This window comes from Zea mays, chromosome 2 (genome assembly GCF_902167145.1).
Source record: "Zea mays cultivar B73 chromosome 2, Zm-B73-REFERENCE-NAM-5.0, whole genome shotgun sequence".
NCBI classification, from domain to species: domain Eukaryota; kingdom Viridiplantae; phylum Streptophyta; class Magnoliopsida; order Poales; family Poaceae; genus Zea; species Zea mays.
Genome location: NC_050097.1, coordinates 58,256,200 through 58,271,281, shown reverse-complemented (window position 1 = coordinate 58,271,281; position 15,082 = coordinate 58,256,200). Strand labels below are relative to the sequence as shown.

General features: G+C 45.0%; 1 protein-coding gene across 2 annotated transcripts; it reads left to right on the top strand.

Moving 5' to 3' along the window:
- The first annotated feature begins 3,900 nt into the window (after positions 1-3,900).
- Positions 3,901-9,914, top strand: LOC100285430 (uncharacterized). Of its 2 annotated transcripts, XM_035964841.1 has the most exons (9): positions 3,901-4,387; positions 4,458-5,236; positions 5,649-5,810; positions 7,441-7,518; positions 8,304-8,382; positions 8,600-8,745; positions 8,907-8,972; positions 9,082-9,247; positions 9,337-9,772. In XM_035964841.1, exons 2-9 carry the CDS (start codon positions 4,568-4,570, stop codon positions 9,579-9,581), a joined length of 1,611 nt encoding a protein of 536 aa, XP_035820734.1. In that variant the 5' UTR covers positions 3,901-4,387; positions 4,458-4,567; the 3' UTR covers positions 9,582-9,772. The 2 variants fall into 2 exon arrangements, with proteins under 2 accessions (XP_035820734.1, NP_001151795.2); NM_001158323.2 differs by having other exon boundaries at positions 3,930-5,236; positions 9,337-9,914.
- The last annotated feature ends 5,168 nt before the right edge of the window (positions 9,915-15,082 follow it).

Below are 15,082 nucleotides of genomic sequence, written 5' to 3'. Positions count from 1 at the left end.
GCGGTCTTGAAGCGCTTGATGATAAGCGCCATCTCATCTTCGTTGAGGCCAGCGGCCTCTACTTGTGCCACCTTGCTTGGTAGCATCTCCCTGCTGCTTGTTGCCTTGAGCGCAACGGGCTGCGGCTCGTAGATGGGCATGGGGCCGTTTAATGCATCATCAACATACCTTGCCTCCTTGACCATCATGCGCCCGCTTACAAATTTTCCGAGTATCTCCTCGGGCGTCATCTTTGTGTACCTGGGATTTTCACGGGTGAGGTTCACAAGATGAGGGTCAATAACAGTAAAAGATCTGAGCATAAGTCGGACGACGTCGTGGTCCATCCATCTCGTGCTCCCATAGCTCCTAATCTTGTTGACCAGGGTCTTGAGCCTGTTGTACGTCTGTGTTGGCTCCTCTCCCCTGATCATAGCGAACCTTCCCAGCTCGCCTTCCACCAACTCTATTTTGGTGAACATGGTGGCGTCGTTTCCCTCATGTGATATTTTGAGGGTGTCCAAGATTTGCTTGGCGTTGTCCAAGCCTCTCACCTTGTTGTACTCATCCCTGCACAAAGATGCTAGCAAAACAGTGGTAGCTTGTGCATTTTTATGAATTTGCTCGTTGATAAACACAGGGTTATCCGTACTATCAAATCGCATTCCATTTTCAACTATCTCCCAAATACTAGGATGGAGAGAGAATAGATGACTACACATTTTGTGACTCCAAAAAGAGTAGTCCTCTCCATCAAAGTGTGGAGGTTTACCAAGAGGAATTGAAAGCAAATGAGCATTGGAGTTAAAAGGAATGCGAGAATAATCAAATGAATAATTTGAATTAACCAGTTTCTTTTTCTTGTCGTCGTCGTCTCTTGGTGAAGAAGAAGATTCGTCGCTGTCGTAGTAGACGATCTTCTTGATGCGCCTCTTCTTCTTCCCGTCCTTCTTCTTATGACTCGAACCAGAGTCGGTGGGCTTGTCGTCCCTTGGCTCGTTGAGGAAGGACTCCTTTTCCTTGTCATTGACCACCATCCCCTTTCCCTTAGGATCCATCTCTTTGGGCGATTAGTCCCTTACGTGAAGAGAACGGTTCTGATACCAATTGAGAGCACCTAGAGGGGGGGTGAATAGGTGATCCTGTAAAATTCAACACTAAATAGCCACAAGCTTGATTATAAAGATGTTAGTGCAATCGAACCAAGTGGCTATAGAGCGATCTCTTGCAAATCACAATAATCACAGAGAAAGATAGCATAAGAGACACGGTGGTTTATCCCATGGTTCGGCCAAGTATAACACTTGCCTACCTCCACGTTGTGGCGTCCCAATGGACGAGGGTTGCACTCAACCCCTTTCAAGTGATCCAAAGATCAACTTGAATACCACGACTTTTCTTCCTTATATCTTTTCCCGTTTGCGAGGAATCTCCACAAGTTGGAACCTCTCGCCCTTACAAGATTAATCACAAAGAAAGCACAAGAGTAAGGTTGGGGAGCAACACACACAAATCCGCAACACACGCACGCACACAAGCCAAGACTTGAGCTCAAAATGAAACACAGAGAGTTCACAACTAGAACGGAGCTCAAATCACTAACACGATCGATCAAGTGCGCGGAGACGGAGTGTGGGAGTATTAGATTGCTTAGTGAATGCTTGGGTTGACTCCTCCATGCACCTAGGGGTCCCTTTTATAGCCCCAAGGCAGCTAGGAGCCGTTGGAGGCCAACAAGGAAGGCTATCCTTGCTTTATGTCGGGTGGTGCACCGGACAGTCCGGTGCACCACCGGACAGCCACTGTAGCATGTTCGGTGCGGATCTCCTTCCTAATTTGGCGCAGTCGACCGTTGCAACTCCGGGCTGGTTGGCGCACCGGACACTGTCCGGTGCCCCCTGCCGACCGTTGGCGTGGGCCACGCGTCGCCCGCGGATTGCGCGACCGACCGCTGATCTGGCGGCCGTTGGCTCACCGGACTATCCGGTGCACCACCGGACAGTCCAGTGAATTATAGCCGTACGCCGCCAAATTTTCCCGAGAGAGGCCTGTTCACCGGAGTTCAGCCTGGTGCACCGGACAGTCCGGTGTGCCGAGTTCAGCCTGGCGCACCGGACAGTCCGGTGTGCCAGACTGAGCTGAGTCTTGGCTGTACCAAGCCAAGTCTTTTGCATCTCTTTTCTTTTTCTTCTTTTCTCTGTTTCTAGCACTTAGACAAATATATTAGTATACAAAAACCAATGTACTAAGTCTAGAAATATACCTTTGCTTTGATTATCACTTCTCTCTTTATTTAGCACATGAGAGCTTATTTAAATGTGTTGGGTACTTAATCACCAAAACATAATAGAAATTGCCCAAGGGCACATTTCCCTTTCAGCTCGTCCCTTCACCATTGTGTCATCATCCTTCATTGATGTTTTAGGCCTTGCCCTCGACCTACGACCTGCACCACTCCACGTCGTTGAATCACCCCCATGTGACATCGCCAACAAGCTCAGATGGTGGGAGGCAGTTGAGGGGCAGGGTAGGGAGTAGAGAGAACATACGGCCAAGGAAGCAGCGAAGGGGTAAGTAAAACAGATAGGGACATGAGAGTCATTTCACGTGGTGGGTCTGTCCTGGTGCCATGTCGGAGTGTATAGGTGGCCTGCCACATCAGCAAAAAGGGCAATCCTATATGAAATACTATCTCTCTAGTGGCATATATGTAGATGTATATGAAAATTAGAAGATATCCATATGGACATACACAATTCAAAGATATTCATCAAACTGAAACAATGAATCACATAAAGGTATAACTATTAGTCTAATTGTACAAGTTTATGGATGTCCACTTGAAAAAAAGGGAAATTGTCAGTCTGCCCAACATTTTGACCCTCAACATTATCAGCAAGTGCATCTACGAGAGCTTTCAATGCACTTTGACTTCTTTAGGTACGGTGAATTGGTGATTACAGCAGAAAGTTGGTTGAAACCATCCCATGACATATTGTACTACTTCAGGAAAATTTTCTTCTAATGGTTACTAATCATTTTAGCTTCTATCACTATATTTACATCTAATTGATTCGCATGAAGAACACAGGGCCGACCCTGGGGGTGGGTAGAGTGGGCGGCCGCCCAGGGCCCCTAAATATATATTAAGTATAAGTATATATTGTGTTATGGATATTTAGTAATTGGTTTTGGATCAAACACTATTTAATAGTCTGTCCCCTAGATGTAGCTTGTTGGAAATCTAAGAAACAAATCGATGAGCCTATTGCAGTCACAGAGAAAACAAATCATCGTAGACTCCTAACACGACGTGGCGACACCCTGAGTGCGTGTTCGATAGATGACTATAGCTGTAGTGTATAGTGTACTAATTCTTATATTATATGTTATATGTGTGTATTTTTCAATCTCATGAACTAATGATTGTTCATTGATATATTCTATGTAGGATTTTAAAGTCTAAATTTTTATCCCAAACTCTTATTTTACTTCGACACCAAGTGAGTAAAAGGCCAAGATAAAAGATTTTTGAATGGTGCATTGTCTGCTACATGAATTTTCGAGAATGTCGTAGAGGTGAATTGTTACCCTAATACCTCTATTGCATATCGAATCTTAGTGACTGCTCTATCTACCATAATTTTTTTAAACTAAAATTATTAAAAAAAATATTTATGATCAACAATCATGTTTTCAAAAACTTTATATGTAAATATATATTAGATATATAATATATATAGAGTGAGAGATAATAGGGACCTCTAAATTAGTTTTCGTCTGGGACCCCTAGAATGCTAGGACCTCTATTACAATCCCTGCTTGATCGCCTCGTGCTGCTTCGGTCGATGGATTTCGCTTGCTCCTGCATCGTATGTGATGGAGCATAACTCTTCTTTTGCGAAGTTCCTCGACGTCGTTTCAAAGCTGGTCCACCCGACATGGAAGGTGGACGAACAGGGTGGTGAGGACGTGTCCTCTAGATCGAAGTGCGGCGACGGGGCTAGAGTTTGAAGAGAAGGCGGATGGGTGATGGTGCTAGCAAGGGGAGGACGACAATTGAAAACAATATGTCATGGGATGGTTTCTTGCTTATTTTGCACATTTGTGTGTTGCGTTTTCTTGCTTATTTTGCACATCCGTTTCAGTTTGATGTAAAAAAGGTAACCCTAGCTAACGTGGCAGACCTCAAAGCATCACTCACACACCATCGTCCTCTCCTTTTGCCAGCACCGCGAACCCGCCACCAGCCTTCTCCCACCCACGAAGTACGGAAGGCTGCCGGAAGGAGCTCTCACCTCACATCCATCTCTGTCGCGCCCGTCATCCTCCTCCTCCTCCCCTCCTCAACTGCTATCGGATTTGCGCTGCAGTGGAGATCGACCCGGGCTGGGAATTTCTTTCGTTGGTAAGGAACCCTAATTTGGTCGGATGGGATTTTCATCTTCGACGAAGCCCGCGAGATTGATCGACCTTAGCTGACGCGAGGGATTGGAAAGCGAACGCTCGGGCGTAGTTAATTTTCTAGGAAGATTGGGGTTTCAGCTCAAACCCCCATGCTCGATGCTGAGGACGACCCTGGCGGGAGATGACGAGGATCTTCGTGCAGCGCGGGACCGCCGGCTCCTCGTCCAGCTCCGGCCGCTCGGGCTCGCAATCAGCGCAGCAGCCGGCAGCAGCTGCCCGGGAGGAGTTGCCGTTGCAACCTCAGCCACAGCTACCAGAACTATTGGCTATAGATGATGTAACTGAGCATTTAAATGAGGGCAACGAGAACAACAGTAGCAGAATTAAGTTTTTGAGGACGGATGACACCATTTCAGAGAGCTCGAGCTACGCAGAGGAGAGGGCTGCCAGGGAGAAGCCTCCTAAGGATGACTCTAATGTAATCAACCCCACTTCCTTGGTAGAGGAACCGATAGTGCTCCATACCCCTGATCAGATTGAACATGGAAATTCTGTGCCGTCAGGAACTAATTCATCACAGATGGTGGGTGCAGCATCGCACCCGCCGCCACCGCCAGCTCCGCCTCCAAAATCATTGTTGGGGAATAGTGGGTTGTGGAGAATGGGACCTGGAAGTTCCAACAGTGTGCGGATTGGATCTCCAAGAAGACCAGTAGCTTGGCCACCAGTGGCAGCTCGGACATCTGCTTCAGGTTCTCGTCCTTCTTCGCCTAGGTCACTCGTTGATGGTGAAGGTTACAATAGTGCTGATGAACAGGGTCCCTGTTACGCCTCGAGTTATGATGATTCGGTATGATTTTTATTTGTCTTGTTTTTCTTTTTATATGAGCTTTGATCCACCCTATGAGCTATGACATTTACAGCAGTTCTATATTCATCACCATTTATTGTAAAATGTGAAGATAATTCTAGATGTTTGGCATCTTTGTAGTTAACACAATATGCTTCTAGGTAGCTTGGCTGTGTTTTCTATGTGTATGATTATAATTTGAATATGAATTTTGTATCTACTCATGGTGTCAGATAACAGAAGCATTCTTCTTACTTTAACTACCTTTTTAGTATTAATATAGGTAGGCACAAATCTTGGTCACAGCCTCATTTTTTCTTTGCTTATATAATAGTAACAGTTTATGTTGTATACATGAGTCAGCATAATTTTATGATCATGTTTTTCTCATCTAATGTATTTGGTGCCTCAGGAAAGAGAGCGTATGTTTGAGCATGACCTAAGGCGAGTGAAAGGGTTGGAAATCAGAAAGACGGCCGAAGATGGGAACTGTCTATTCAGAGCTGTTGCTGATCAAGTTTATGGAGATGCAGAAGCTTATGACATGGCTAGGCAGATGTGTGTTGATTATATGGTAGGTTTCGTCTTTGCATCCAGTAGTAATCTTCTAGTTTATATCTTGTTAGGGCAATCTTACGCTTATCCAGTGCTTTTAATTAATAAATTTAACTATCAAGGTTCTGACACGTCTTGCCATGCAAGCTGTCTTAATACATTGCACTTATTTATGAACATTAGATCCTTAGCTTCAATAATTGTTACGTAGTCGCGACTCGTGAAACACAGTTAGTACGAGGTGAACAGTGCGGTCAATAAGCATGTTATGGAAATGCTTGCCATCTGGTTCTTTCCTTCCAGCTGATAGCAAGTAATGGTTTCTGTCTGGCTGGTTAACCGGCTCCAGCTCTAACCTAGGTAGGGCATGGATGCTTGTAGATGTGGTTTCCTGCAACTTGACCCAAAATCTAGGTAGGCTTTGATGGGTTACTAAAGTGGGGTTATGCGTCCCAGAAAAAGTTTCTGTTATTTCCGTTGCTATTTGGCATATTAAGAATATTATTTACTACTGTATTTTGTGTAAAAACAATGAAAACCTTGCTAAATCCTATGAATCTTCTGTCTTGAGTTGACAAAGAAATCCCAACTCAAGCCTCAAGTTATGTCCGTATGGGCGTATAGCATGTGCATCTTTTCCTGTCTTAAAGGATTTGTCTCCGATTTAGTTTATTGTTTTATTTACCCACGTGTGGAGCAGGGGGGCTGTGGAGCCAGGGAGGGATTCGAGATCGGGATCGGCGGCCGATTGGGACTTGGGGTCGCGGGTGGCTGTTGTGCCTGGGGTGCAGCGGCGCGGTCCGGGCAGGGGACAACGGCGCGCGGGTGGCGGCGCGTTGGGCTGGGGCGCGCCTGGGGCACAGGGGCGCGTGGCCCTGGCTGCGGCGCCGGCGGCACGAAAACAGGGGGGCGGCGCGTCGGGCTGGGGCGGCGCCTGGGGAGAAGGAGCGCGTGGCCGCGCGGCCCTGGCGGCGCGACGGGCTGGAGGCGGCCGGGGCGGCGCCTGGAGGCAGCCTGGAGGGTGGCGGCGCCTGAAGGGTGGCGTCTGGTGGAGAGGGAAAAAAAACTACAGTGGCTCTGATACCATGTTGAATGGGAAAAACCCTAACCCTAGAATAGGGTGGCAGTGTATTAATAGACCAAATAACTGGGCCAGACCCATTACAAGGGACGGGTATCTAACAGAATCATTAAGCAGTATGGATTTCTACGTCTTTCTATGAGACCAAACTTTATTGTCAATATGGATCTACTAGGTCTTAAAAAGGAACAAGTGTTTTCTTCTCCAAATTGAATATGCATGTGTATTTTGTGGTAAGGGGTGAAATGGTGCGGATAATCTTGATGTTTCAAAATCATCTTTCATATTTATGATGTCATTTCTGACCATTTCCTATTTTACAAAAACATAATACATGTCAATTTTGACTTATTTCATAATTCTTCTATTGTTTTTTATCCTTTTTATTTGACAAATATGGAGAATTCTTTACCGTTTTCGATCATTTTGTATTTGTAACATCATTTCTGATCATTTTCATCCTTGATGTAACCAGATATCTGCCTGCGCTGCCATGAATTCTCATTATCCGTTACTCCATTATCCATGCAGTTGAAACAATCATTGGTGTTTTCTATTCCATTTTCAGGAAAGGGAACGGGATCATTTCTCTCAGTTTATAACTGAAAGTTTTACATTATACTGCAAGAGGAAAAGGAGAGACAAGGTTAGCTACTAAATATGTGCTATGGAAATTACTCCCTCTGTCCCATCCCATGAAAAGTCGCTATGGGACTCATGCGGGTCAAACTTTCTAAAGTTTGACTAGATTGCTAGAAAATATCAGCAACATTTGTATTTCCAAATAAGTTTGTTATGAAGGTATATTTAATGATCTATCTAATGATACTAATTATGTGCCGTAAATGTTAATATTTTTCATATATATTTGGTCAAAGTTGAACATATTTGACTTCTTGGGAAGCGAGAATGGTACTCCCTCCGTTCTTTTTTATTTGTCACGTTTTAGTTGAAAAATGAACTAGCGGTTGACAAATATTCGAGAACGGAGGTAGTATTTTTTATAGGACAGGAGGGAGTATTTGCTTCCCACTTTTATTAGTTCATTTTCTTTCCTCAATGATCTAATTTAGTGCGGATAACTTAATATGGGGCTAACCTTGTGAGTTGAAAAACCTATAGTTTTTGGTCAAATAACTGGTGTACATATTTTTTTTCCTCCTGATGCTTTCTTGTCCCCTGTCAACCATCGTGGACCTATTTGGATTTGCATTAATGTTTACTAATACATGCCTACATACAGCAGAACATTGCTTGTGTCCTAACTTCGGAAAGCTTGCAGTGATTTTAAATAAGTGCTTAATTGGATACACTGAGCAGCTGCCTTTCAAATGTGACCTGACACAACAAAATAAGAATTCTAAAAGAAGTTTAGCATTGTTGCCCATTCCATTTCAAAGCTCCTCTTAATTGTCTGTTTGATTCTTTAAGGTTTATGGCAACAATGTTGAGATCCAAGCATTTGCAGAGATGTACAATCGTCCCATTCACATATATTCCTACAGTACAGGTAAACTTTCCTCAAACAATTAGGGCTAGTTAGGCAACTTCATTTTCCCAAGGGATTCCCATTTTCCCTTTTCCCAAGGGAAAATGAACTAATTTCCCTTGGGGAAATGGAAATCCCTTGGAAAATTGTGGTTGCTAAACTAGGTTTTATTTATCCTTGTTGCTCATTGTGTAATGCTAGCCAGTATCAGCTCTTTACATGTTTGCTGTTATCACAGAGCCCATTAACATTTTTCAAGGAAGCTACAACACAGACACTCCTCCAATTAGGTTAAGTTACCATCATGGTAATCATTACAATTCAGTGGTTGATCCCCGCCGACAGACTATTGGGGCAGGCCTTGGATTTAGCTCTTTTAGAGGGGTAATTCTTTACTTCACTGAACCTTTTCGTTTTCTGCATGTAGTAGTCAGTACATGTTTAGTCATTTTCTGGATATAAACGGTTATGTTGTCAATCATAACGGTTCCATGTGTCATGTTGGTGGCCTTGTTAAATAATCTCATCATTTCCCTTTTTTGTAGACTAATGTTGACAGGGATCAGGTGAAGGCTGCAATAAAAGCTCAGCAAGACCAGCAAATTGATAATGTAAGTACTGCTTCCATGTGTTCTTGTCATCCTGATATTCTCACAAATCAAATAAGCCTCATCTAAGAATGTCATGCCATGTACTCAATTCTTGTTTTGGCAATGTCAGGCACTGATGGCAGAAGGGCGATTCTACTCTGATCTGGAGTTAACAGAGAGGGAAATAGAACGGATGGTGATGGAAGCCTCGCGTTCAGAATATCTGGCCAAGGAGAAAAAGCTTAACATAAGGGAATCATCGACATCAGGGGCAGAGCCATCTTCATCCGCTGCAAGTAAGGCTACCCTTTTCTGGCATTTCGAGAACTCTTTGATGTCATGCCAATCAGTTTGCTTGAAAATGGCGTCCTTTGCTGTTCGGCAGTTAGTGGTTCCTCTCGATCAGTTGCTGGAGCGGACAGAAGCAGCGAGGACTACTTTGTGCTTCCAGACACTGTGCTGACTCGCAGCATGCAGCTGCTTCTCGCAATGGGCTTCGGCTACAACCAGGTCATGGAGGCCTACAGCATATTCGGCGAGGATGTGGACTCGATGGTCTGCTACCTGGTGGAGACCGGAGGAGCCTCGGCAGGTGGTAGCAATCGCCGGAAAGGAAAGGCTGCTGAGTGATGTGTGCACCTTCATTGCTGTGAATGTAATTGATGGAAAACGTTGGGCACAACTCATACCAGATAATGACAGCCTTATGAGTTGAGATGTCGATATACCTGCTACCTTATGGGTGATGAATAAATGGAACTCACAACTCTTCTCGATGCCTTCTGGTGATCAAGTTAAATAATTAATGATAGTTGGTGGTTGGGATTCTGGGAAAATTTGTGGGTCACCCTGGTGCCCTCATTGTGATTTTTGTGGGAACTGCGAAGCTCGTGGTGTATGTGGGGTGTGAACATTCTCTATATCTTTTCATCTTTAACGTCTCCTAAATTCGGTTCTCTATATCTACAACATTACTGTCTCCTAAATTCGGTTCTCTATATCTACAGCGTTACTAGATTTCATAATCTATATTATTTTTTTCTATCGCAAAAAAATATTAATTCATATGTCGTGAAACTAAAATAGATTTTACAATACATTTTCATTTAATGAAGAAATTACTGGATCTTGGGTTACAATTTACCTAAAATATGTATCATACATTTTTTCCTTGTATTAAACGCGACAAAATAAAAAAAATATCATTTGTGTGTGCCGAAATACAATCATGGAGTCATGAAAATAATAAAATTACATCACCTACATTTCCATAATCACAATCCCTAAAACCTATAGTAATGTTGGTCATCCAAACTAATCAGGGAACTAGATTCAGAGAACAATAGGGGCAGTGTTGTTCATTTCAACTTTACATGCGCGCATATAAAGAATGCCTAAAGTAATGACAGCTCACCAAAATTATCAGCGAATACATGAAATAATATAGGCCCTGTATGGCACTTTCAAATACCTCACATGATTCGGGCACCGGCGACCCAATCAAAGACGAAGATGGCGGCCGTAACGGGCTTCGCTTCCTCTTTTCAGTACATCTTGCAGGATGGAACTGTGATACCCGGTTTGCAAAGAGAAGTTGGAGGCTTTTTTTTTTGTTTTTTTCTCTCTTTCGGTGGTTACGTTTTGGGAATTTGGAATTTGAGGAAAAACATTCACTAGTAGGGCAGTAGAATTTCTTTGGTTAGGCGTTTGCATCGGGGTCGGGAGCCGTCGCGTGGGTGTGTTGGGCCGCGAATCTTGTTTCGGCCCACTAACCCCCATACCCCTAGCCGCCCTCCCCCTAACCTCCCCTTCTTTGTGCAGCCCCCCCCCATTCCCCTACCCTCTTGGTCGCCGCCCCCCTCCCATCTCCTCCTTTCTCAAGCACTTGCAGCCACACATCAAACCCTAGGCCCCCCATCTCCTCCTCCCAAGGTGCCATTCGTTGCCGCTCGGATCTCCGTCGCGTGGTGCAAATCTTCAACGGTTTCCGGTGGAGGGAGGAAGGGAGGAAGAAAAGGGGAGAACCCAAGGTGATTTTTGTGTTTATCTCTTGTTCATTTTGTGCGGCAATCCAATTGTTTAGATGTTGCGTGTGCGATTTGGTAGAAGGGTTGTCCAGAATTTTAAGGGGGTGGACGAACAACAGCAGAATTAGTGATTTCTGGGCATTTTTCGTGGAGAATTAAGGGAAATCAGTTTGGGAATCATGTATAACTTTGGCATACCTTTCCAACGAGTATTTATGCGCTCAATTTGGAGTTATAAATTAAAAGTTATCACCGTTTGAATCCGGGTATGTGGCTGTCCAAAAAAACAGATTTTCAGGGGGATGAACAGCAGCAGTATTAGCAGTTCCTGGGGATTTTTCGGGAGTAATTAGTGTTAATCAGTATGAGAATCATGTAGGGCTTTATGTTATCTTTCCAACAAGTACTTATGCGCTCGATTCGGAATTATATTTTAAAAGTTAGCGCTGTTTGAATCCGAATATGTCGCTGCCCAAATCAGGAAAAAAACAGATTGCAGGGGTTGTCTTGTGGACCGTTTAGGGGTAATTAGATGTTAGAATTTAATCCTAAATTGTATACCAAACTTGTGGGGAAATGTATGTAGTTGTCTCTGGATTTTTTGGTTGTCACCACTGTTGTCTTAATTTTAAAGTTATGGAATTGTTAAGCAGCGCCGCTGCAGTTTGGTTGGTGTGGGGGGAAATTATTACCCGCGGCGGGGTTTGAGACTGCGCGTAGGTGCGGCGTTGTTTTTGAGGCTTTTTATGTGAATTTGGTGCACTAAGTTGGGTGTCAAAAACAGGTGGTGGACTTCCGGATCGTTCTTAGGGATTTGCCCAAACTTCCGGTGAAGGCAAGTAAAACTGTGATGGTTATTCTGTCTGTCAAATGAGTAGTCTTATACTTGATTATGTTGTGCTATTGTGTTCATATTCATATTTTTCTTATTGAGTACCATCATTTGAAAATGTTCATGTTTCATGGATTTCATATGTTGAGTTTGAGGTTTGATCATGTTACTCAAGTGGTTATTATGTGGAACGGGTGGAAGTATATGTCTAGCACCTTTTATTTGGGAAGAACTCATGATGTTGTCATGCATAATGCACTCATCATCCATTGCATTGAAGTTTCGTCGCGATCTTATGGTCCGACCATACCGGTACATTGAGCATCATATGTTGCCCGAGAAGGGGTATGATGCAGTTTCATATCCTTAGAGATATGGAGGCAGAAGTCATTATTGCATCTGTAGCCATGTGCATTCATGGGAGAGGTGTGTAATCTATTATGTGGATGTGGATAATCTAGACTTGTGCATGGTGATTCTTCTTGGCGTTAAGTATTTAGTTACTTGTTTACTTGCTGCAATTTAATGTTCAAAAAGGAAGTTTTGAACCACGTGGTTGTTTAAGCACAGTTGATTTACAATGTCCAATTTGTTGTTGTTATGTTTACTTGCTGAGATGTGTCATCTCACATCTTGCATTGTTTGATGCAGGCACCTAATTTCTGCTTTGGGAAAAGAGGGATGTAGTAGCACGACCACTACACCTTTAATAAAGGAACCACCACTTAATAATGTTGTTAATCAGAGAGGGTCAAGTCTAGTGAATTACTTTGTTCTTGGTTGAGCGTTTGTTTTGGGGTGGGCTGAGTTCCTTATCTCATTTATTTTGCTTCTGTTGGGTCATGAATGTGTTTTACCACTTTTGCATTTAGATTCTACTACGTGAATTATCTGTCTTTATATCCTGTATGAACTACATGTTTTCCCTCCTTGTTATTCTAGTTTCAAAGGAGGTGCTGCCGGATTTTGCAATATTTTCTCTCTTTATTACATCTCTTGTGTTGAGTAAGTTTGGTGGGAGGAGTTTTGGTAATATCCATTGTGTGTGACCAGTGGGGTGTTACAGTTGGTATCAGAGGTATAGGCTGTAGGTCCTAGCAAGTGGAGTAATAATAAATTGACACACTGCACATGTAGGATGGGATTTCTGGCTTGCTATTGATATGTTATGTTATTGTCTGTGCTAGTTTGACATTATCTGAAGAGATGTTATGCCAATCTTATTTACTTATTATTCTCATCCCTATGGCTGCAGCTATGCCGCCTCGTAGGGCTCGGGGTAGTCCGCAAGCTCCTAGTGGGGACTCGATGAGTCCGGCGGCAATGTTAGCCGCGATGCAGGCCATGCAGCAGGAGTTGGCCCTTCTGAGGCAAGCCATTCCTGTTGCCCCTGCGGGTGCTGCTCAGGGTGCTGGTGGTGGAGAAGTGCCCGGGGGTGCTGTCCCTACGGGTGCTGTTCCAGGTGGCGGGGCCGAGGTGCCTCTTCCAGTCAGTGGTCTTTCTCTGATGCAGTGGATGGGCATGAAGTTGGATTCTTTTGATGGCAGTGGTACTCCGGTCGAGGCGGCAGATTGGTTGACCTATGTGGAGGATAAGATGAATGTCTTCGAGATTGCATATGGAGATCGGGTTCGCTTTGGCACACAACTGCTGAAGGGAGAGGCTCAAATTTGGTGGAGAGGCGTGCAGGCAGTGCACTCCTCCTCACCAGGAGTCCTGTCTTGGGATGTTTTCATCAGGCAGTTTGAAAGGAGATTCTACCCGGTCACCTTCCTGGAGAAAATGAAGATTGACTTGCAGTCCTACAAGCAGGAGAAGAAGTCTGTCACAGAGTATGAGGTGGGCTTCAACAAGATGGTCCGCTTTATCCCTCATGTGGCTTATAATGAGATGGAGAAGGCGAGCCAGTTCTGTCAGGGTCTGAAGCCTTCTATCAGGCATGCTCTGGGGGCCTTTCCGTTGGTGGACTTCCGTACCACGGCGGAGCAGGCACTGGGTGTGGAGATGCAACACCAGTATACCATGGAGTCGCAGAAGTCTTCGGGTGTTGATCAGCCTCGTAGCCAGGACGCGAGGAGGGGCATCACGGGAGGTCCAGCCCACAAGAGGGGCAAGTCTCAGCACCAGCGCCACCATCCTTACTGTGGCAAATCTTCTGACTCGGGTACTTCGGGAGGAAGTACTCAGAGGTTTCGGGCTGTTCCTAAGCCCGGGCTGGGGCTGGTGTGTTTCCGCTGTGGTGATGCGCATCGCCGTGCGGAGTGCCAGTGGAGTGGCAGGTGTTCTATCTGTAGTCAGGACCATAAGGATGTGGTGTGTTGGAGGAATCCTAATGGGAAGCTCAGATGGGAGCCGGTGACTTCCTTCTCTTCTCAGGGCACTATCAACATGATGTCAAGTGCTGAGCAGCAGTTTTCAGTTCTTCTTCCTCCGCAGCAGCTCTATGTGCTTGGGACTTCTCAGTTCGTGCCGATGCAGGGTTTTCTCAGTATCAGGCCGCGCCTACTCCTACACCGTCTACTCCTATGTCGTCTCAGTTTGGAGCTCCGCGCCTGCCTCATCCGGTGGCTCAGTGGGGTTCTTCTGTTAATTTCACTCCGGGAGCTTCCTCTTCTGCGGGTATTTCTGGAGCTTATGTGCTACCCGCTGCGGATGGCAGGGAGCAAGGAGACGTGGTGACATGTACGATTTTAGTTGATTCGTTTGCAGCCCATGCTCTTTTTGACTCTGGCGCTAGCTATTCGTTTGTTTCGGAGGATTTTGTGTCGCGGGTTGGTCTTTCGGTGTAGAGGTTGGGTCACCCAATTTTGGTTAGATCTGCTAATGGCTCCATTAGTAGCTGTTCAGTTTGTCAGGGGTGTTCCGTCATTCTTGCTGATGAGGTCTTTTCGGCCAATCTGGTGGTGATTTCCTTGGGGGCATTCAACGTTATCTTGGGTATGGATTGGTTATCCCAGTATCGCGCGGTTATATCCTGTTTTTGGAAGACAGTGTTATTGCAGGCGCCGTCGGGTAAGGAGGTGGTATTCTTGGGAAGTTCCCCGAAGTTCACGTTATCCTTGTTGGCGCAATTGCTTCCTGATCGCCGGTCAAGGAAGTCGGGGATCTTTTTCTCCATGGTGGTGGAGGGTGAGGCTGCCTTGTGGGTGCAGGACATCCGGGTGGTGTGTGACTTTGCTGACGTGTTTCCGGCAGAGCTTCCAGGCATTCCTCCGGAGCGCGATGCAGCTTTTGAGATTAAGCTGATCCCGGGTACGCAGCCTATTCATAAG

Bases quoted from the DNA above. Each gene is read 5' to 3' on its own strand.
- LOC100285430 (NM_001158323.2), top strand. From the start codon at position 4,568: ATGACGAGGATCTTCGTGCAGCGCGGGACCGCCGGCTCCTCGTCCAGC. The intron at 5,237-5,648 runs GTATGATTTTTA...TTGGTGCCTCAG, and splicing joins CCTCGAGTTATGATGATTCG to GAAAGAGAGCGTATGTTTGA. The intron at 5,811-7,440 runs GTAGGTTTCGTC...TTCCATTTTCAG, and splicing joins AGATGTGTGTTGATTATATG to GAAAGGGAACGGGATCATTT.